Raw genomic sequence first — 23321 nt, 5'->3', positions numbered from 1 at the left:
CAGCATTTGGCTATCTGGTGACGCTACCACACAGACTCTCATTTGTTCCTAATATTTTTACTTGAATCTCCTTTCTTCCCTGTTGAAGAGTAAAATGTTTAAATTTAATGCAAGGAGTATTTATTGAAACACTTACTACGTGTGCAACATTAAGTACTGTGCGAAATTAACAAATATTTATCACTGATTATGACTTACTTAGAAGTGCTGTAGTTTCTTAAATATTCATGGAATTTAACACCTTAGTGTAGGTATATTAAAAAAAATAGGCAAGGAAATATATGAAAGGAATAAAATAGAATTTTCCAGAGCTGCTAAGTTCTATCCCATCCCTTTGATTACAGATTATCCTCCTGCAGTACACACGGACACTTCCTACATGTTTATTCTCTGATGGTAATGCAGAATTGACCTGCTTTCATCAAGGAGATTTCAAAAGTCCAGGCCCCTAGACAAATCTTCAGAGAGTTAACACACTTTTACACACTTCATTCCTGAAATGTCTAAATTGAGGGGGAAAAAAAAGCACTTGTTAGTCATAGGTCAATGGGCAAAATGTCATTCTGTTTTTGGGGTGGAGTATGGTCTGAATAACTATCATTGGAAACTTCAAAACTTTTTTTTTTAAGGTTTAATTGAGAATAAGTTTGGTTGCACTTGACTCTTTGAGAAGGCTTAATTCCTACCTTTAATCAGTTGGAATCAATTCCAGTTATTTAAGAAATAAAATTTCTGAGATATTATTCATACACCTAGAAGGAAAATGTATCCTATGCACATTTTCTTCAACTTTGATAACATGACTCTGATTACTCTCTTGTCCAAGAGATTCAGGGAATGAGTCTGAGGTTTCTACAAATGAATTTTGAGTTTCACTCACAATGCAATAGGGAGCAAAATTATCTGAAGGTATTATTAAAAAACGTCCTATCTGCAAATTGTATTTGTTATTCTGGCTCATCAGATTAAACTGCAATCAGAAAAAGTCTCCTTTATAAATGGAGACTTGGTCAGCTGTTCACTTCCTACAAGTTTATCTCCCCACAGAAGGTGTCAGTGGAGAAGGCATTAGGCTTGCCTTAGATTGGGCCTGAGGTCTTGGGCCAGCACATCCTCAAGGGTGTCAACCTTGCCTGCCCAGATGCCTCTAGCCTCCTCATGCAACTGCAGCAGGTTTTACCTGATCCAGGATCCTGTTTGACCAAGACAGAGAACTGAAAAACAAAATAAAGGTTACTTTAGATGAAGAGATGAAGAGCCAGGGGTCAAGGTTTCAAAACCACCCTTTCTGTATTCCACTCTCAAAGTGCGATACTTTTTTTCGTTTTGCATTGTCCACCCATAAGGTTTTTTTTTTTTTTTTTCTTTCCTTAGAGCATTCCCAAAATGTCAGTGGGTCTGCGGCAGGACTGGGCAAGGGAATTGGGAGAAAGGGGATGGGGTGACTCTGGGGGAGGGGCACTCTTGGGCAGCCTGGGAATAGCCAACAGCCTCCTTTTTCCCAGCCGGGGGAGGAACCCCTCTGCCTGGAGCCCAGTGCCAGCCCCGTAGGTCTTCGGCTTCCTGACCGAGACAGAGACGCGCGCTAGGGAGCTGGTGGCCCAGCCGGGTCGCGCCGCCCCCAGCCTCGGGGCCGAGAGCCAAGAGTTCGAGGCCTCCCTATCCGGATATGATGAAAAGGAGCAACAGAGGGAGAAGTGTTTCTGGCCTGTAGGAGTGGTGGAAGAGGGGAAAGAGAGGCAGAGGGGGGAAAAGTCCCCCTCGGAGGGGAACCGGCCTGGCTGAGCTGGCTGGAAAGAAGGGGCGGAGAGCACCAGTCACAGGAGCGGCCGCCGCTGCGGTTGCCGCTGCTGCGGTGTCTGCTGAGCCGGAGGGAGGCGGGGGCCAGTCAGGGGCAGCCGCCGCCGTCAGTCTGCCGAAACCTGTGGCCCCTGCCTGAGCCTCGCTAAAGGCGGAAGAGGAGGAAGAGGAAGGGGCTTTGAGCGAGTTGGGGGGATGCCGAGGTAGGTGGCGGTCGTCTGGGTGGTTGGAGGAGGGGTTTGCTCCCCTCCCCCTGGCTTCTCCCAAATCCGATCTCCCCTTCAGCCCCCTCTCCCTTGGGTGCCTCCCTCTGACCCCCAGGTCTCGCTGATCAAAGTGGTGGGTAACAGTTTTCCTCCCGGGTTTCAAATCAAAACTTCCCCGGGGTGGGGTTTGGGGGAGGGAAGCAGAGGGGGAGGGAATGTCCCGCTGGGGTGGTGTGCTCTTCTCTCCAAACACTCTTCTTCTTATCCTGGCCAGAAGCAGTTGGTTCCCTGCACCCAACATCTCCCAGCCCTTCGTGCTTCTGCCCCACAGGGCGGCGAGCTAGGCGGAGGCGCGGCGAGGGCTCGGTGGAGCGGCCCATGTCCGGCGCGGGCGAAGCCCTCACTCCCGGGCCCCAGCGCGGGGCCGAGGAGGGCGGCGGCTGGCTGGGTGCCCCAGCCCAGGGTGAGTGCCGCTTGCAAGTTGCAAGTATTGTTGCATTTTAAAACTTGTTCACGCGGTTACTGACTGTGGTCTCTGTGTAGGCAACTGGTGCGAGGACTGATCCGATTGTTTGGTTGTGAACTTTTGCATAGTTAGCATTACTTCCAGCGAGTTCTCTGGGATTGCAGCCCTAGATCAACAACCGGATAGGAGGGCGGGGATCCTCTGGTCCCTCCACTCCCCCTTCCTTTGGCTGCCGAGAAACTAGATGACAGGATCCCTTCTTTCTTAAGCATATGCATTTCAGGGCCTAAGACTCAACTGTGTGGGCTCTGAAGCACTTTCCCACTTCTCTTCAGTTCTCCGTCTTTATCAGGTCCAGAATTGCCGCTGCTTTCTGAGCAAACGTGCACTGCGTGTTGGTCTCTTTCTTGTGGGCTCCACACCAGCTCTGATAATCCAGGTTTTTGTGAGTAATTGCTTTGGAAAGGCTCATGCATACGTTTTTAGTAACTGTTTTTGTTTTGAAATAAACATGCTTTAACAGAAATGCTTTCCAAGAATGAATTAGTTCTTTGTGTTCTTCCAAAGTGTAAACACATACAGCCTGTAAAGAAAATACTCTGTTTCTGGGAAACTTCATAAAAAACTTAGAATCAAGTATCTTTCGCCTCCTGAAGGTAACATACTTCCGGTTTTCATTGGTGGCAGAGAGCAAGGATTTTACTCTTCTGATGCATTTTTCCTCTTAGGGTGGTTCTGATATAAAGAGTTCTGACACTGATGTGAACTCATTTTCTAGGCCTCAGAAACTTACTTTATACTCTTTATTTAAAGCATATCTGTTAGCTACCCCCAAACCTCCTTTAACAAGTATGTAATGAGCCTCCTGGGACTCTTTTTGTAAAGAAAAGGCAGTAAAAATTAGAAAAGTAGAAAAGAAGTAGTTCATGTTGAACCCACGATAGGTAAAAGCAGAAAACATCCATGGCTAAATTAAAATGTTCTGGCATTCAAGGGCTGTTAAATCGAATTATGTTTATCATTGCTTTTTGCTTCTAAACAGTGAGTCATTTTTTTCTAAATAGAGAAAATCAGAAAGTCAGAACTAGAATGATAAACATGTTTCCCAGAAGCAGCCCCTGTTTTCCGCAAGAAAATGCAGACATAGTCGTTTTCTTGTCACCAGGCATGCCCTCCATAGTCATATTGACTCATTGATGGACTATTTATGTTCACACTTGAGCTGTTAATCACTATTGTTAACAAATGCTTATGCCAAAAATCAACCTCAAGCACCCCGGAAAAGCAGTTGATTTGGAATGAGTGATATCTGCAATGCCCAACTTTTATAATGTGTATTCTTAAAGTCAGCTGGAAGAACTTGCAGTGATACTTAACGCACCTGTGCAAAGTGTTACATGATCTGACTTTAAGAACCAGGCATCTAGAATGGTCTGAAGGAGAATGTGGACTGCATACAACATGCACATTATCAGGATGCAAACTCTTGAGTTATATTTATCCTGAAAATTAGCTTAGCCTCGGCAACAGTTTTTGTTTTGCCTTTAGTGTTGCTTTTTAAAATTAAATTTGACTCACTGCATCTTTTAAATTGGCATCAATTTAATTGTAAATGTAGTATGAAGTTGTTCTTTTTTAAAAAAGAAAATCCTTCCAATTTTTTTTAAAAGATTGCATCACAAGCAGGCAGACTTGGTAAATTGTATTGAAAGAAAAAAAGTTTGGAAGGAAGTGGGTAGGGAGAAAGCTTTAAGATGTAGCTGCCCATGGTGGGGGTGGTTTTATTGGTAAAGATATTAGCGAAGCCCACTCTACTCTTAAACTCTTGCTCTGCTTTCTTCCTCTTCCTTCTGTCCTTGGATTCCTGATCATTTTTTTGGAAGACTAGTTTAAGAATGCTCTGGTAAGATATGGCTGCTTAGTTACTAGAAACCTAGTTTTAAAATTTTATATATTAAAAGCAGTGAGAAAAATGGAATGTTTTATGAAAGTTAACAGAAAATATCTTTATGAATATGAAGTGGTAGGATAAGGTCAAGTCTTCCTCTGCCAACAAGGATAAATATATGGGTATATTTATATGTATGTATATGCATATATACACTCATAAATACATATGACACAGCCTATGCACATATTACTGTGTTATGATCAGCTCTTTGCACTGCTGATAGAAATTTAAAGTTGAAAGTAGTTTTAGGGGGTCTCTAATCTGAAATCCCCGCCAAATCTAGAATTTCTTTCTACATTCTTGCAGGTGGTTAGAAACCTATAGTATAGTGCATTCTACTTACCAACATTTATAGTGTTGCAAGTTTTTCTTATTGAGAGCATAGCTCTGTCTCTATGACATATATGCTTTTGCTGTGATTCTGCAAGCACAATTCTGTTGCCCTGAAAGTCGCATAAAAAGTCTTGTGCAGTTTGAAAATTGTTACAGAGTAAGGACATAAGTTCATTTGCTCCAGGTTGTCAGAGAACAGGATGGATACTGGAAGGTAGAGGAGCAGTGGGGATTATTGGCCACTGGAGAGCTCGTGGGCCAGCAGACAGCACTTACCTCCAGCTCATCATTGCCATAGTGGGTTAATACCTTCCAATATTTCAAGAGATACTGGAAATACAGGCTTTTACATATCATCACTCCCCTTTTAAAAGTTGGCAACTAATTACAGTTTTTGTCCAGGCCAACAAAACAACCACACCTGCAAGCTGGAAATGGCCTCTAAGCAGCTGATTTGAAATCTTTATTACAGAAAATAGAAAGTAAATGTGTGATTTAAAACTAGTTTCCTATTTATGACTAACTTCTGTGAGACTGATGTGATTTGCCTTCTCATCTAAAGTACCTGTATAAATGTCTTGATAAGGGAAGGACAGTTTGGGCCAAACTTATTTTTGTTTTAAGAGAGAATGGATTTTATATACGTGTGGTTCATGTCATTATCATTTTTTTTCTTTTTTGGATTACGTGTCTTAAAGTTCATTGTGTTATCAACACTGCAAATGTAGGCACTGGCTTTTTTTATGCAAACATTACTAGAATCCATGTGGTTGAAAGAGCCTTGTAATTGCTTCCTTCATAAATTTGCAACTTGTAACTAGAAGATCTTTCAAAATAACTTAGTCCAGCTGGCTCACTTTCTAGGACGGATGTCCAAAGAATTTAAGTGACTTGCCCAAGGTCTCATACACAGTAGAAATCAGGGTAGAAGCACAAATTATAAAATATGTGTCATTGTGATACATGTGGTTGAAATAGAGAATCAATACAACTTTTCCTATGGGTGGATGAATTGAAGATAATCAGCTTTGCTTACTGTGAATCACTCGAGCCTCTTCCCATCTCTACGTTCCCCCTGCCCCCATTGCATTTGCCAAGATTTAGACGGTTGGACTGTGTGCTGGAATATTCTTTAATGTGATAATGTGTGATTTAATGCACTCTTCTCTCTTGGGAGAGTCCTCTGAGACTATTAGGCGGACTTTTCATAGCAGGATGCAAAATGCCAGTAAAGTTAATTAAAAATAATTTAAAATAGAAGCTAGGGAGAAAATCTTCGAGTTGAAATTACATAAGAAGAGCTTTGACTTAGAAGCTTAGCTGACTTGTCAGGAATTTATAGTGGCTAATCAGATTTCCTTTATGGGAAACCTGTTTATTTCATTTGATACCATGTATGCTTGTAAGATCCATATTCTTTGACTTTTAGTATATCATTTTATCCTTCTGATTAAGGATGGAGTTTCTCAAAGTGTGTCATCTTTGGGCAGCTCCCATCTCTGGTTCTCAGCCAGGGATGACTGTGCCTTCCAGGAGGCATTTGGCAGCATCTGGAGACATGTTTGGTGGTCATAACAGAGAGTGGGATGGGTGCTTGGGGCATGAGTGGGTGGAGGCCAGTGACAACGCTAAATATCTTACAATGTACAGGACATGGCAGCCCCTCCCAACAGAGAATTACTGACCCAGTATGTTGATAGTGTTGAGATGCTATCCTGGTCTCTCAAGGCTCCTGACATCTTTGGCTTTGCTCTTGGATTTATAGAATCAGACTCTGAAAAAGACTCAAGAATCTGCTTTTGGGGGGGGGGGGTTCCCATTGTGGTGCAGCAGAAATGAATCCAACTAGTATCCATGAAGTTGCTGGTTCAATCCCTGGCCTTGCTCAGTGGGTTAAGGATCGGCATTGTCGTGAGCTGTGGTGTAGGTTGTAGACGTGACTTGGATCCCACCTTGCTGTGGCTGTTACATAAGCTGCAGCTCCAATTCAGCCCCTAGCCTGGGAACTTCCATGTGCCACGGTGCAGCTCTAAAAAGCAAAAAAGAAAAAGAAAAAAAAGAAAAAAGAATCTTCATTTTTAACAAGTTCCACATGCTTTTTTACCTCTAGCTGAGAATCATTGTTTTTGGAGACATTTATCTGTAGAAAGACTGCTACATCAATAGTTTTGTTTTGTTTTGTTTTGTTTTCCTTGCTTTAGGTCCACAGCTGCAGCATACTGGAAGTTCCCAGGCTAAGTGTCCAATTGGAGTTGCAGCCACAGGCCTGCACCACAGCCACAGCAATGTTAGATCTGAGCCGTGTCTGTGACCTACACTGCAGCTCACAGAAACACCAGATCCTTTAACCCACTGAGTGAGGCCAGGGATCAGAGCTGCATCCTCATGGAACTGCTAGGGTTCTTAACCTGTGAGCCACGATGGGAACTCCCTGTATTGATAGATTTTTAAAAGGCCTTTTTTTTTTTTTTTTTTTGTGGTAGAAAGCCTTAGGAAAATCTTTTTTTGCTCCTTTTGGCTGTCTAGTGGCATATGGAATTCCTGGGCCAGGGATCTTTGCTGCAGCTTTGAGAACTTTAACCTCCTGTGCCAGGCCGGGATTGAACTTGCATCCCAGTGCTCCAGAGGAGCTGCCAATCCTGTTGTGCCATAGCAGAAACTCCAGGAAAATCTTTTTTAAAAATCCCTTTTTCAAATTCAAAATTTTAAGTCATGTCACTCCATGTATACTCTCTTTTACAGATCTTCAGCATTTTTATCCAGTATCTCAATGAATAAAAATAGGCCTGAGTATTAATCCTCAAAAGAGTTTCAGGTAGGGAGTTCCCATCGTGGCTCAGTGGTTAATGAATCTGACTAGGAGCCATGAGGTTGTGGGTTCGATCCCTGGCCTTGCTCAGTGGGTTAAGGATCCGGTGTTGCCGTGAGCTGTGGTGTGGGTTGCAGATGCAGCTTGGATCCCGCATTGCTGTGGCTACAGCTCCGATTAGACCCCTACCCTGGGAACCTCCATGTGCCAAAGGAGCGGCCCTCAAAAGGCAAAAAACCAGAAAATAAAAAAAAATTAAAAAAAAAAAAGAGTTTCAGATCAAGACTGTATAGACTGAGGAGTTCCCATTGAGGATCAGGTCGTTAAGAACCTGACTGGTATCCATGAGGATGTGGGTTCAATCCCTGGCCTTGCTCAGTGCATTAAGGATCCAGCATTGCTACAAGCTGCGGCTTAAGTTGCACATGTAGCTCAGATCCCAAGGTGCTGTGGCTGTGATGTAGGCCAGCAGCTGAAGCTCCAATTTGATCCCTAGCCCAGGAACTTCCATACACTGCAGGTGTGGCCTTACAAAAAAAAAAAAAAAAAGACTATATAGACTGAAATAGAGATATACTCTGAATGTTAGAAAAAGGTAAATAAAAATATAAAAGGATGAGATAAAGATAAGTAAATAAATAGATCTTTTACTACCTCAGTAGATATTTTTTCCTTCCAGCTTACACTTCTCTCTGGGCATCCCAACATTATGGCATAATAAGGAAAGATGTTTCTAATTTGCACATGGGTTGTGTTCATTTGTAAACTGGATTTTTGGAACCTGGATTATCATTTATTATAGAAACAATGATAAATTATGTTTAATTCTGTAATCTCAAAAGATTGTTGAAATTAAATGGTATTAAATTTCACATATTTAGAGTGATAAATGGTAGAGAACATACTTTATAATACTGGCAACCATATATAAATAACCAAGAACAAAATTGAGTAGAAGCTGGTTTGAAACTTTGAACATGGGTGCTTGAGAAAGAACAGGCATAATTGGAAAACTAGAAGAAGACTTGGCTAGATTTGGAAGGGGATTTGGGGGCATTTTCAAGTATCTTAGAGCTTTTACTCCCAATTCTTTTTATGTCTAAAGGAACTATTGTTCATTTTCTAAAGTTTAGTTCTAGAAGTGCAAGGTTTATCAGCTAGGCATAGTAATGTTCCCTCTAACAAGAAAAATAATCAAATGAGTAAGAGAAGGATGTAACTGGGAAAAAACAAAGAGTAAAGGGAAGAAGGAAGTGGCTAAAAAGATTGTCTATAAATTAAGAAAATGTTTAGAGAGGTTGAACTGTTTGAGCTGAGAGCAGTGAATAAAGTTCTGAGGGATAGCCAGCCTGTTATAAATTAAACTGGGAGGGGACCATGCTAAGCTAGTACATGATGGCACAAAATCTTAAGATAAGCAGGGAATAGAATACTGTTGACCTTGAGGTAGCCTCTCATATGTATTTGTGAGTACATGATCAGTTAAATGGAGGGCTTGATTGCTATCCAGAACAAGTGTGAGTCAAGGCAGCAAGTGGCAATGAACAGAAATAGTTTTGGGGTCAGGGTGGAGGATGGGAATAGGGAAAGCATTTATGTGTTTGTGTTTGTATACGTTACATTTTAATACTGATCTTCATCTATGCCATAGCCTTTTTGTTTGTCTTCACATTGGTTGTGCCTTACTCAGGTGCTCTCTAAGTGTTCCATTGTGTGTGTGTGTGTGTGTGTGTGTGTGTGTGTAAGATGCTATATGATATACAGAGATAGATAGATGAATGAAATCTGAGACATGTAGGATGATGGGGGAAATGTATTCATTCACACATATCTATAATATAAGGTAGATGGAAAGTTGCTATAATAGAGGCACAAAGAAAGTGATGGCAGAACATGGGGGGAGAGAGAACATAGCTGGGACATTTGGAAAAACCTCAAGGTAAAATTTCAGTTTGATTTGGACCAAGAAGCATGGCCATGGAACTCAGTTTTGTGGAGGTGGAATATGGAAAGCAAGGCTTGGAGGGGATTGTCACAGAATGTGGAGTAGTTCATTAAGACCATTGTGTGTGCTGTATTATTAAGGAGCTGAGAATGAACACAAGTTGTAAGATAAGCTAAAACAATTTTAGGAGGGCCCTGATTCTCCTGCTGAGGAATTTTTATATCCTTTCTGTAGCTAGTAGCAGCATTGAAAGTTCTTAACAAGGGGAAGGATAGGATCAGATTGGTGTTTTTAGGAAAATAAATCTTACGGCAATTCAAAGGATGATTTTGGAGGGAGGGGTAAGAGTGAAGACAGTGATTTTCCAGGAGGCTATTGTAATAGCCTGACAAAAGATGAGAGAACCTAGGGGAGTGCCAGTGGGAGTGGAATTGAGAATATGGACTTAACAACCATAAACACAGTAGGATAGAACTCTACCTTGCTATGAGATATTGAGAGCATCGATTTTTCTGTCTTCTCAAATGAGTTACCGTGTCCAAATTTTGTTGAATGACATTGATGTGGTTGGGCAAAATATTTAAGACGAAGATGGTGAAAAGGTAGAAGTTTAAGGTCATCCATAGGTTTGCTTTTTAGCCTGAGTAGAAACATGGGAGGAGCTGTCCAGTCTTCTTTTGATCACATAGCTTCCATGGAACTGATTCCTAAGCCAGGATAGTCTGTAGGCCACTGAAAAAGAGAACTGGTAACTAGGAGAGTGGTGAGAAGTAACTCATGGATGGACACAAGAGTGGGAAAGAGGACTGAGGACCAGATCCAGGGGAATGGCCACCCTCTAGAAAGGAGAAGGAAAAGAATAGAGAAAGAGAGTCCATAAGAATTGGTCACAGAAGAGTTAGATGTTTAGAAGTCATGGAAGATGAGAAGAGTTGTGGTTTGTTAAGGGAGAAACAAGGTGTACTGAGGGCTACTTTTTGGATGGGTGGGTTTTGAGCGTATCTACTATACACTAGTGGAAAGAAAGCCAGGGGGTAGAGAGAGAAAAATTGAAAGGGGCTGTATAGCACTGGGAACTATATCTATTCACTTATGATGGAGCATGATGGAGGGTAATGTGAGAAAAAGAATGTATATGTGTATATGTGACTAAGTCACTTTGCTTTCCAGTAGGAAGTTGACAGAACACTGTAAACCAGCTATAATAGAAAAATAAAAATCGTTTTTTTAAAAAAGAAAAGATGAAAGGGCATGGGGTAGTCTTGGGCGTGGATGATTGTAATTGAAAGAGTAAAATTCTGGGAAGGAAGGGGATGATGAGACCAGTCTTAGGAAAGTTGGGAACTTTCCCCTTTGAGATGGGCATGGGAGAAAAGGATGAGTGATAATTTAGAGAAAATTTCATATCAGCAACAGATTAATGTAGGCCTAGATCTTCTCTGCAAAATAGATGCAACATTTGCTGAGAGCAAGGGGGGTTAGGATGAGTCAAGAAATTTGAGATGTGTGGAAAAGATTTGAAAGAATGAAGAATTCAAGAGGGAGTCAATCTGGGCCAAACAGAGGAGCGGCTCAGTAACACTGAGGCTTAACTAAGAATGAATGGCATGAATTTTCAGTGGACATGGTCAGCATGGTTGATCGCCTTTCTCAGCAAAAAAGCATTCCAGAGCTTGAGAATAGAAGCAGATAGAATAGATTTTTGGAATTGGCTTAGGGCTGGAGGTTGACAGAATGGAAGCTCTAGGGTGTGGGGTGGGGAGGGAGGGATCAGACATGTTTGGAAAGAGTGTGTTTGTACCAGCTGATCTTGTGTTGCAGGCTGTGTGCGGAGCTGTAGAGACCAGCAAGGCAATTAGTAAGCTGTGATTTCTGGGCAGCAAGAATCATGCCTTTGGCCTTGTTTGGACTGTTCACCTACAAGGATTTAACGTATATATAAAATTGAGTGACCTTTTCAGGGCTACTGGGGAAGCTGTGGAATTTTTGGGTGTGTAAGAACCTTTCCTGTTGCTTTGAACCTCATTTCCTGGATCTTGTTGAGGTGATTTCATGGAAAGGTCTAATAACAGTGTGCAATTATTTTACTAGCATTATATTTTTGTAATAAAAGATTTTGGGAAAAAGGAAACATAAATTGTCACAATCTAAAGTATGCCATTTGCAAATGGAAAATTAGTCAGAACAACAACAAACAAAAGAGGGAAACAGTTCGACCAAATTGTTTTTCTGAGGTAATGTAATTATTCTACTGTAAGAAGGCATGGGATGTGATTTTTTTCTTTTTTTATGTTTCTATTCCTAAAATTGTTTATTTAGTTTTTATTGAGGGGAGGATATTGATTCTGTGCTGGCTAGAAGATTCTAGATATTTGGATAGTTTAACTTTGGTGATTCAGAGAGCAGATTAAAGATGCTGTAGCCCTTCCTGCTTAATCAGTCCTGTGTTTACGCACCAGTGTTTCGGATGCTTCTTGCTCTCTTTTCCTCTCTTTTTTTCTCTTTCTTCCCCCTCTCCCTCTTTGCCATAAAGACTTTACTGGAGTTACTTAAATGTTTTATATCTTCTTTTTACATTAGCATACACATTCTGAAGGAGGTAAGGGTTTAACCTAAAGGTTTTGAAATGGAGTTTTATTTTCTAGATTCAAATTCTAGTCACTTAAAGCTCACTAAGTAGAAACTATGAAAAGAGTTATTTTAACATTAATTTCGTTTGTGGTTTCTACTTGCAGTCCACTTCTGTTTTCTTTTTTCTTTTTTTTTTTTTTTCAAATTCATACCCACGTGATCTTAAGTAAGATGATTCATATGCATGTGCTTTTAAGCCTGATTTTTAAACCGTTTCAAGAATAAAGTCTGAAATACATGTTCATACTAGCTCATGTATTTTATTATTGGCATATTTCAAAGGGAAACCCTGTCAACGAATATTTCTTGTGTGCCTACTGTGTACCAAATGCTGAAGACTGAAAATGTATGATACATAGTTCTGCCCAGAAGGAAATTGTGAACTAGGAGAGAGAGAGGATAAGGTGTACGTGTGTGCCAAATTAAATTGAAATCCCTTGTCTCGATATCAATTCAAGACCGCAATAAGAACCATGTGCCGCATTAGTTCATGGCCAGTTGCCAGTTGACTGGCACGGTTCTGGAGCTTCCTAATTTAGACGTTGAGAGAGACTCTCAGGATAGCAAGGAGTCAGTTTTGTCTGGGTTGGGCTGTGAGTGACCCCGACTGAGGAATACACAGTTTGTTGGTCTTTTTGGTTTGGACCATGCAGAGCTGAACACTAAAAATAAAGCACTTGTGGTTGAGCAGGTGACAGGCCTGTGAAGGCAGGTGGCAGAGGACAGGGGAACCAGTTCCCTCTCCGCACTTTCTCTGCTCCAAGAAATAGTCCTCCTATTCTTTTTCATGGTGGATTAGCCTTTAATCTTCTGGGTTTCTATGAACGTAGACCCAGTCTACTCTTATTTCTTCCATCACATCACCTACTCAACATGCAGGATCTTAGGAAGATTTTCTGAGGCATTTGACTATTTCTCACTAAGCTACAACCTGAGATTATGGCACATGGGAAAAGTGGAGGAGTTTACAGCACTACTGTACATCAAAATATGTACAATGTTAAAATAACTCTATCAATTTTTCATCAATATGCAAAATGAATTTAATTTTGACCGAACCAAGGAGTAACATATTCAGTCTTTGTGTTAAAAAAAAAAAATCATCTCAGGCTGGAGGAGAAAAGGATGGGAGGCACTGGTAGTGGACATGGGCAAGAAAGTATAGGTTTAAGTGAAATTGGGAGACTGTATTTTAGCAGGGTTTGGTAATTGATTGTTAGGTTAGGGGAAAGAAGAAAATAGAGTTAAAAATGATTCTGTACTATTGTATTTGGAGTAGATAAGCAATGAGATCCTGCTGTTTAGCACAGGGAACTATTGTCTAGTCTCTTGTGATGGAACATAATGGAGGATAATGTGAGAAAAAGAACGTGTACATATATGTATGGGTCACTTTGCTGTACAGCAGAAATTGAAAGAACATGGTAAATCAACTATAATAGGAAAAAATAAAAATCTGAAAAAAAAAAAAAAAGATTCTGTGAATACCATTGATCAAGACCCAGACCACAGGTGGAAAAAAAGGCAGGGACAGAGAGAAGTGGTGATAGATTTTAGGAAGTGAGTTGCTAAAGATATGTTCATGTAGAGTTGAAACTTCAAATCCATAGATCAGGACAGGAATCAAGATGAAGGTAATGGGCCTACAAGTTATCCTTCTGGAAGTGACTGGAATTGGAAGTTAATGAGATTGCAAAGACTGTAAAGTCAGAATGGACCCATGGTCTTAAAGGAGAATTCAAAGAAGGTGGTTTCTGAAGAGATGATCCAGAGGGCAAGAGGCTGTGTTGGTGGATTAAATGAGAATCCACCTGGCTTGGGCCTTTAGCAGAATTACCAGAGAGGAAGCATACCCTGACTTCTAATCCATATCCATCATTCTGAAGTCCAAGAAATCAATTTCAATATACTTTAGATTCTCTTTTCATTATTTTATTTGTGCCTTTGCCACTATTTGAAACACTATTCTCCATGCTCTCACGCATTTATTTCAAGATCAGATTTACATCATAGCTTTGAAATGCCTTTACAGAACCAACCACCTCCTTTGGTTCATTGTTGATTTCCACTGGCCTTTGTTCTTGAATGAATCAAATGCAGGTTTATACCTTCACCAGAGAGCTTGGGATAGAAAGCGTTCTTGATTAAAAACTACCTGATAGAATGGAGAGGTAACAGAATCATTTTTAAAAATTGTGGCACTTAGAATAGTGATCATACTAAAAGACTAAAGATGGGTGTGTAGCCTTATTTTAAAAAAGAGGAAGAAAGCAAAGTCCTTAATTCCTTTTTATGACGGGGTTAATTGGCTGCTAAGTAAGGGGACTGCTATAGGTATGGCTTCTCTGGATTTCAAGAGTAAGGCAGTCTCTTTCATGATAGCTTTCTAGATAAGAGTAAGGAGACTGTCATGCCTATAAAAGTGGATAGACTGTGAAGGCTGTTTTACGTGGAGGCATGATTCAACTTTGTTTGATGGCAAAGAACAAAATGAGATGAATCAGTGAAAATTATAAGGAAGTAGATTTTAGGCAATTGTGGGGAAGTCTTTGAATAACTAAGGAGGCCTAAACTGAAATGAGCTGTCTTCTGAGTCTATTTCCTTAGTCCTAGAAGTATCCATGCTTCCTCTCTTTGCCTTCTTCCTGGGAAGGCTAGATGTTGTGTGTTCTCAACTGAGTTCATGTTATTAAGTTGGGCCAAGGGATCTATCTCTATGAGCCCATGTAACTCCAAATTCCATAAGCCTCTGAGAGTTTGGCTTTAACATGAGTATATTTGTTGGTGGAAATAACACAATTCAACTTGTATTTGAGGAGGCAGGATTTACTATGCTTTAGAGTCAATCATCCTGAAAATGCATTTTCTTAGGAAGAGGAACTTTAGATTTGGACATAAGAGGAGATTACAGTGACTGAAATAAGGTGTCTTAGTCGCCTGTATCAGCTTGCCTTTATTTAACCTCCCCACTACTTTTTTAGAAGTGGAAAGTGCCTAATTCTTCACCTCATCCAGAGCCCTGATTATTAGGATATTAATTGCACTATCACTGTATTTTACACTTATCTGTGTATTCATATTCAATTTCGTATTCATGTAATTTTTGTAATTGTTATCCAGTTTGCTCTGTGTAAAACCCATTGTTCTCTGCCCACTCCGACCTATAAACTAGTTGAGTTCATGTCATTTTTCTCATTCTTTACAGTTTAAACACACCATAGGCTCCCAAATGCTTAAGAAGCCCTTTGAAGGAAGAAATTTAGTTTTTGCTCAGAGGTCTTATTATTTTTCAAAATAATGGTAATCGTGATTTGTTGGTTAAATTGATTTAAGCATTTAATTCATTCAACAAACATTAATAGTACATCTATGATTATATAATTTTATTATATTTATACAATTATGAGTTGTGCCTCTGGTCATTCGTCTGTTAAAAGTGCTCTGGTTATCTTAAAATGTTGTTTTGGTCAATGAGATTTTAATCAGTTTTAGAACATTAGACAGAACAGGTAGGTTTTGCAATGTTTCTTAAAGGTCATTAAGCTAGAGGGATTTTTTTTTTTCTTTCTTTCTTTGGATCAGTGAAGAAGTAAAATTCCAGAGCCTCAGGTCTTCCTGAAAACTGCCTTATCTTTGGTTTTTAAAGGTTACATTTGGGAAACATTTGTAGATTTCCACATTGTTCCAAGCCTCTGGGAAATACAGACCCAGATTCCTTTCTTTTTTTTTTCTTTTTTTTTTTTTTTTTTGGTCTCAGATTATTTGATATTTCACAAACTAGAAATCACATAGATGATCTGAAATAATGCTGGTATTTGAATGGAAGAGTAAAAATGAAATTGTTTAAGGTGCTTTTGTTTACAGATAATGGAAGTATGAATATGGATTGCATAGCAATAAGAGTATATGTGTTACATAGATTATAAATTCTTTGTCATAAGTTATCAAATATTTAATTGAAGTAGAACTAACATGCCAAAATCCCAAATTTTAAGCATAAAGCTAATACTCTTTTCTGTAAGAAATAGGTGAATTTTATACTAAGTTTGATGAGGCTTTAAAAGGATATCTGCCAAGCACCATCATTTATATCACTCTTTCACAGAGTAAGCAAAGTATGGATAACAAGTAGAATATTTAATAACTGGTTTGTGCATTTACACATACCTCTGCCTAGTTCAGGAGAATATTTGAGGTAGTTTATAAGAGTATATTTAAAAAAAAAAGATTAAAACAGAATAATAGAAAATATGGATTCCCAGGAGACCTAAACCTGAGGGAAAATCAAAACACATAGGTATCACTATAGGGTCAAATCCAGTTATTCAACTTTGTCTGTAAATTTGAGGCAAAAAGAAAACATTCTCTCAAATATGCTTTTCATTGTCCATAAGGGAAAAAAATAATGCATATCTTCTCACAGGAAGCAATAGTTTTCCTTATATTCAATCTGGAAACAAATTTCTAGCATGGTTTTCCACATAGGGGTTACTGAATAGATAGATAGATAACGTCCTTGACAGCTTCCCTAAGGTTTTTAAAAGGTGCTTATTGTAATGTAATACTAAGAGCAAGTGTGAATGAGCCCTTATTATAAACCAGACAGACACTCTGCTTTCTAGGCATCATTCCATTTATTTCCACGTCCACCTTCTGAGATGTAGGTAATGCTGCTATTACCATTTTAAATATTAAGAATCTGGAGTTCTGTTGTGGCACAGTGGAAGAGAATCCAACTAGTATCCATGAGGATGTGGTTTCACTCAGTGGGTTGGGGATCCGGTCTTGCTGTGTTCTGTGGTGTCGGCCGTTGGCTACAGCTCCAATTTGACCCCTAACTTGGGAACTCCATATGCAGTAGGTGTGGCCCTAAAAAACAAAGAAAAAAAAATTAAGAATCTAACAAAGATTGGAGTTCCTCTTGTGGCTCAGTGGTTAATGAATCCAACTAGGAACCTTGAGGTTGCGGGTTCGATCCCTGGTATCGCTCTTTGGGTTGAGGATCTGGCATTGCCGTGAGCTGTGGTCTAGGTTGCAGATGTGGCTTGGATCCTGCGTTGCTGTGGCTCTGGCATAAGCCAGTGGCTACAGCTCCGATTGGATCCCTAGCCTGGGAACTTCCATATGCCATGGGTGTGGCCCTAAAAAAAGAATCTAATAAACAACGATTACGTCATTTGCCCACAATCCACATAGTTAGTGATGGACTCAGGCACCCTGATTTCAGATCCCGTGCTCTTAACTGTTTCTACAGTGCGAAGTACAATTTAGGATAATAGTTCTGTCCCAGAGAACCTAAAAAGAGTCTTTTTATTTATTCATCAGGAAGGATTCAGGTATCTTTTCTTATGTATGACAGTGTTGTCCCTATTTGTTAGAAAACCATGGCACCAACAGTATGTACAGGTTTTAAAAGTTCATTAGTATCTTTGACACGCTCATTTCATCCTCATGCAATGTTTCTAAATTCTTCTGTTACGTTATGTGTTAAAAGCATTTAGCTATTGAGATAATAAATTTCCGTGACTATAAAGTGATGAAAAAATATCCCTTTTCAGTAGATTGAATAGTTGTATTATGAAAAGTTTATTATTTCTACCTACAATGCGCAGAACTAGGACCAGTTTGAGATCACTTGATGGCATATTGATATTCAAAACAAACTAACCAAGAATAGAACGTGCTTGCTTGTGAGGTACCATCCCTTGGAATTTTGGAGAAGGGTCGAGATATTGCAGTGACGCTTTTACCCTGGGTAGGATAGGAAGTTAGCTGAGCTGCAAGATTCTTTACAATTCTGCACTTTATCGTCCTATTTCCAGTTGAGTATCTATCTCTGAGACTCGCTCTGTATTCTCATCAGTAGAATTGAGCTAATGTTTTCTTCATTATGTTGTTGATGGTTCTGAAGATCAAGTAAATATTATATATTAAAGTCCTTTGAAAATTGAAAATACTGTAATTGTAAAAATTCATTAATTCTTTCAACAAAAGAATTTTTGTTTTTTCTTTTTTAAATTTTTAATTTATTATTTTTTAATTTATGTTTTTACTTAACACATAGCTGAGTGGCTGTTATATGGCATATAGAATATCTTACCTATGTTATTATACAGTTTACTTATTTTTAATGCACTTAGATATTTCTTTTTTGTTAGTCGCCATTCAGTTATTTTATTCTCCAGCTGCCTGGGATAAATAAAACTCTCAAAGTTTTAAATTTGGATAAATTCATTTGAGTAATAAAAAAAATGAAAAAAATAAATGATATAATCAACATTTTATGATAAATTACTTCACCCAATAGACCACATAGAATTATCCTCTTTAAAAGTATTTCATTAGGAGTACTGTTAGTAGCAAAAATCATGTTGTAAAGTTTGAACTTGACACAAAACAAAGAGAAAATATTTCAAATGCCATTTCAAGAAAATTCAATAATACCTTATCTAATAGATATAGTGATAGCATATTTGGAGAACATAGACTTAATAACTGAAAATCATCAAGAATAGAAATGTCATTTGCATTGAAATTATTAAATTGAACCTAAGGGATGAGGGTAAGGTGCAAGGAAATTAAGTTGTTATATTTTATTATATCCTTGTTTTTATTTTCATTGATATCAATAGCATTTGAAATAAAATAGAAATTATTCTGACAAAAAAAATAAATTTGGATAATGCCAACTAGGTAAAATATTATAGAATTTTAAGTTAAATGGAAATTCTCTTTATTTGAATTTTTCTCATTCTTCTTTAGTAGGGGTAGTTGAGATTAGAGCAAGATTGCTTCTCACCATTATGCCCATCTTAAGAAATATAGCAGAAAATAAATAGCATTGATCCTGTAAGGGAGATAGTCATTTCTGAAGGACATACTTTATTTAAATTGATAACTTTGGAACTCTTACTTTTTTCCTTTGATTCTTTGGTGTTTTCATGCTCACGATTTTCTTTGAAAGTTAACTCAAAGTCAGTGCTTTACTGAGGTTTTTCTATGATCTTCTCTACTCTGTTCCAAACACCCTACTGTGCGTATATGAAATTTTGGCTCTATTTAGCCCTTGGGCAGACTCAGATTTATAGAATTTTAGAGCCAAAAAAAGTTTATGCAACTATCCAACTCAGTGCCCTGGTTTCTGGATAAAGGAAATGAGGCCCAACCCCCTTCTTGTCAGTCCTTAAGCCAGAATTGTGACCCAAGGCAGTTTTCATGACTTTCTTTTTTGTAGTTGTTTGATGGTTTTATGTGTATGTTTGGTCTCCTCAGCTAGAGGATTTGTTGTCAGGGACCAAGCTTTTTCCCCTCATCCAGAGTCTTCTGCATTTCCCTATTCAGTGTAGGCACAATACAATATTTGGGAGCTCATCTTTTGGAAGCAGATGCCAGTAGTATACTGATAGCCTTTGGTCTAGTGCTACATTTAAAGTGTCGTCAATTTTTGTTTTAATGTCTAAAACGTATTTTATATGTTCGTCTATTGGTAGAACTGTCTAGTGCTGTATATAATTTAGGTTTTGTATTCTCAGAGTTGTCCTGACATAGAAATGGAACTAAATACATGTATATTCATTAGTGATTAGGTAAAATTGTGTTTTCTGGTAACTTGGAATCCTGTGACAAGGGGATGAGAAGCAAGGTCTGCCTTTCAATGTTTGTTGGGCTCTTCTATGTTTTCTTTAAATTGTACAGAGGAGCTGACGTAGAATAGTGCCCCTCAAATCTGGCCATATGTAATGATGACACCCCTTCCCTCTCCATACTACCTGAACTGGGACCCCTGAGGCTGGGACCTGTGCATCTTATGTTTAAGGTGCACTAGAGTAGTGAACCATTAGCTTAGGAGAAGAGGATCTTTGAGATGGTGTAGGTCCCTTTTAAGAGAAAGTTACTAAGTTGGGGAGAAGTGTGTGTGTGTGTGTGTGTGTGTGTGTAGTTGGGGAGGAATGGATGTGTATATAGAAATCTTATAAAAAGGTACAGATTGACTTTATTCATCACCAAAATGACTTGATTGCCTTTGGAATATGTCTTTCAGGCCCACGTATCAGTTGAATCGCAACTACAAACCTTCATAAATCTAGAAAGGTGTTAACTAAACCAGGACAGTGGCTTCTGCTGGCGCAATTCAGAAGTGATAGAAAGCCTATACTAATAACAGAAATTATTAGAAACTGCTATTTTGTCTTTTTAATGAGTAGCGGCTGTGACCCAAACCTATTGAAAGTTGTAGTAAGGTTGTTCTGTGGCCGGATGTGAAGGTATCCATTTTAGAGTTTTCAGTTAATCAAATCCCACTCTCTTTCGGTGCCTTTAGTCAATATTAGATATAACTGCACATCATTTATGAGGCTGCTATATTGGTGTCCATTAAAAATTAAAGAGGTGTTAATAAAATAAAAATACATATTTTAAAAAGCCACAGTCCAGTCAAGTGGTCACAAGAGTTTAATTTATAAAAATGGAGAATTGACGAGTCAATGCAAAGTTTATACTTGGAATAATTTCTGAACCTTGCTTTGGGCTGCATGCTATGGACCATAGCAAAAGCCTAAGACTGACTTTTGAGCCAAGACTTCTGAGTTTTCAAAGAAGGCAAAGTTGCATAGACCAATAATTGTGATTTAATAGTAGTTACATATTTATTATTGCTTAGATATAATGAGATAGAGACTGATCGTTTTTCTTTTTTTAAAATTTTTAAAAATGTTTTTGTTTTTTTAGGGCCACACCCACGGCATGTGGAGAGTCCCAGGCTAGGGGTTGAATTGGAGCTGTAGCTGCCAGCCTATGCCACAGCCACAGCAAATCAGGATCCAAGCCGCATCTGCGGCTCACACCACAGCTTACGGCAAGGCCAGGGATTGAACCTGTGTCGTTGTGGGTGCTAGTCAGATTTATTTCCGCTGAGCTACAACAGGAACTCTCGTTTTTATTTTTCAACTGGAGAAAGACTCTGGGCATCACTTAATTCTATAATTGCACAGATAAGGAAACTTAAAAAAAATATGATAACCGTCTCAATAAATATTTAGGGCAGAAGGAACTTTGTTTCCCTTTTAGTAGTGGGTCACTCTAAATTCATTTGCACATGGACCACATGACATTTTCATTTGTTCGGTGCAGAGTTGAGAAGGGTCTGTGCTTAGCACTTGAATATTGGACATGATTCAAATGTGAGTCAAGTGTGTCTAGAGGCTTTATTCATACCTATTTTCTTTTAGTCAGCAATGCTTCATAATGCCCTGGTTTCATGAATTAATTTTAATGGAATTAAACTTGAACAGCTCAAAATTATATAATTAATTTCATTCAGCTTCAATTAGAGTTGCTAATTGAATCAAGCCTACTAGCATGACACCTGGCGGCAGTCAGCTACATAACAGTAGCAGAAAGTCTGTAGGACTCTGCTGGTAAAGGAGTTCGTGTGTGTTAGTGAATTTGTATATAAATCTTTTCTGTTGATCATCTCAGAAAAGCCTTGGGTTGACTCCATCAGTGGAGATATTTCTGGAGTTGTTTAAAAAAGTCAAAGATTTTAATTGAAACTAACACCTCTCAGGAAGATTGCATTTTTTTCTATGATAATGCTGTGTAAATGTTACATAAATCTAGAACATATTAGTTTAGCATGCTTCTAATTTATATCTTACTGCTGGCTGAATATGGTTTTGCTTTCTAAAAAATGCTTAGTATTGAAGATCCCATTTTTTTTTCTAGAAATCTTAGCCTCTGGACTTACTCTTTATTGAGTGTCCATCTATTTTCATGTGTTGAAATGTGTTTCATGGCAGAACTCTTCAATGGTGAAATCCCCATGGTACCTGAGAAATTTCTGAGTGTGCAGAAACTTTTTTCCTTCTACTGGAAATGTTAATACTGTTGACTAACAACTTCTGTTTAAATCTCTTTCCTTTCCTTTCTTCCATGGCTTGACATCATCTAGTTTTTCTTTTGTGACTCTTTTCTACACTTATGCATACTCCTCTTTTTAAATTTTTTTTTTAATTTTTGGTCTTTTTGTCTTTTTAGGGGTGCACCTGAGGCATATGGAGTTTCCCAGGCTAGGGGTCGAATTGGCGTTGTAGCCACTCGCCTATGTCACAGACATAGCAATGCCAGGTCTGAGCTGGGTCTGCAACCTACACCACAGCTCACAGCAACGCCAGATCCTTAACCCACTGAGCGAGGCCAGGGATCGAACCTGAAATCTCATGGTTCCTAGTTGGCTTCGTTTCCGCTGTGCCATGATGGGAACTCCCTAGGCTCCTCCTGATACTCTTTTTTTTTTTTTTTTTTTTTAATGTACTCACTCTTTTGGTGAGCCTGGTCATATGAATGGCTTAAGCAATCGCATTTATGAAGATGACCCTTTCCAGCTGTAACTCTGTGACTTGCAAAGTCAGATGTGCAACGTTAAACTCCTCTCCTAGACTGTAGACTCCATGAAGGCCTGGGCTGTGTCTTGTGATTAACTGCATAATTTGATGTCCACACATCTGCTAGGTACAAATATACATTTTTATAATTATTTTCCCAGTCTTTAGGTTTTCCCCATCCAATTCAGACTAAGAGAACTCTGTTATCACCAATCCCATTGTCTCTGATGATCTGTGAATCCCTCTACGTATTTTCTCACACTTATCTCCTTTCCCATCTTTTTATCTAGTTGATGAAACTCATCAACTTCTGCCTGGACTATGTTAAGTCTCCCTTTTAGTTTCCTTTACTCTGTTCTTTTCTTAGATGCATCCATACTCTAGTGATTCTCAAGGATTTATGTACAGTAGAATCATATATTCTTCCTCCCCCCAATTAAAATAGAATTTCAGGTGATGGGGCCCAGGAATCTGTTTTTTTAAAAGTCCTCTGAGTGAATTAAAATACACTCAGGATTGAGAACCACTGGTGTATACAAGTTTATTAATCTTCCTAATGCATATCATTGATTAGGCAATTCATAAAGCTTCAGTGGCTCATGTCACTTATCTTGTTTTGAAATTAGGTCCAGATATCTCACTTGGGCATTCAAATGTCCATAATGTGTCCCTCTTCAAACTTGTACTGTGTTATCTCCTGACATCCGTCTTAAAGTGCTTCATAGTCCAGAAAGTTGGAACTTTTGTCCAAATGCCTGCTTGTGGAGTTTCCCATGCTCTTCTTGCATCTGGAATGGC

At 39.0% G+C, this 23321-nt stretch overlaps 1 protein-coding gene across 3 annotated transcripts in view; it reads left to right on the top strand.

The window, feature by feature from the left end:
• Positions 1-1500: 1500 nt before the first annotated feature.
• Positions 1501-23321, top strand: part of MDFIC (MyoD family inhibitor domain containing) — a 100148-nt gene continuing 78327 nt past the window's right edge. Inside the window, exons 1-2 of one of the 3 annotated variants that reach the window (XM_047763171.1) lie at positions 1501-2003; positions 2284-2469. In XM_047763171.1, coding sequence (XP_047619127.1) covers positions 2385-2469 — 85 coding nt within the window. In that variant the 5' untranslated portion in view covers positions 1501-2003; positions 2284-2384. Of the gene's footprint in view, positions 2004-2280; positions 2470-23321 lie in introns of all 3 variants that reach the window. The other 2 variants (XM_047763170.1, XM_047763172.1) reach the window with 2 other exon arrangements.

Source organism: Phacochoerus africanus, chromosome 16, assembly GCF_016906955.1.
Source record: "Phacochoerus africanus isolate WHEZ1 chromosome 16, ROS_Pafr_v1, whole genome shotgun sequence".
Taxonomy (NCBI): domain Eukaryota; kingdom Metazoa; phylum Chordata; class Mammalia; order Artiodactyla; family Suidae; genus Phacochoerus; species Phacochoerus africanus.
Note: the sequence above shows the minus strand (reverse complement) of the source record. Positions and strands in the feature narration are given on the sequence as shown.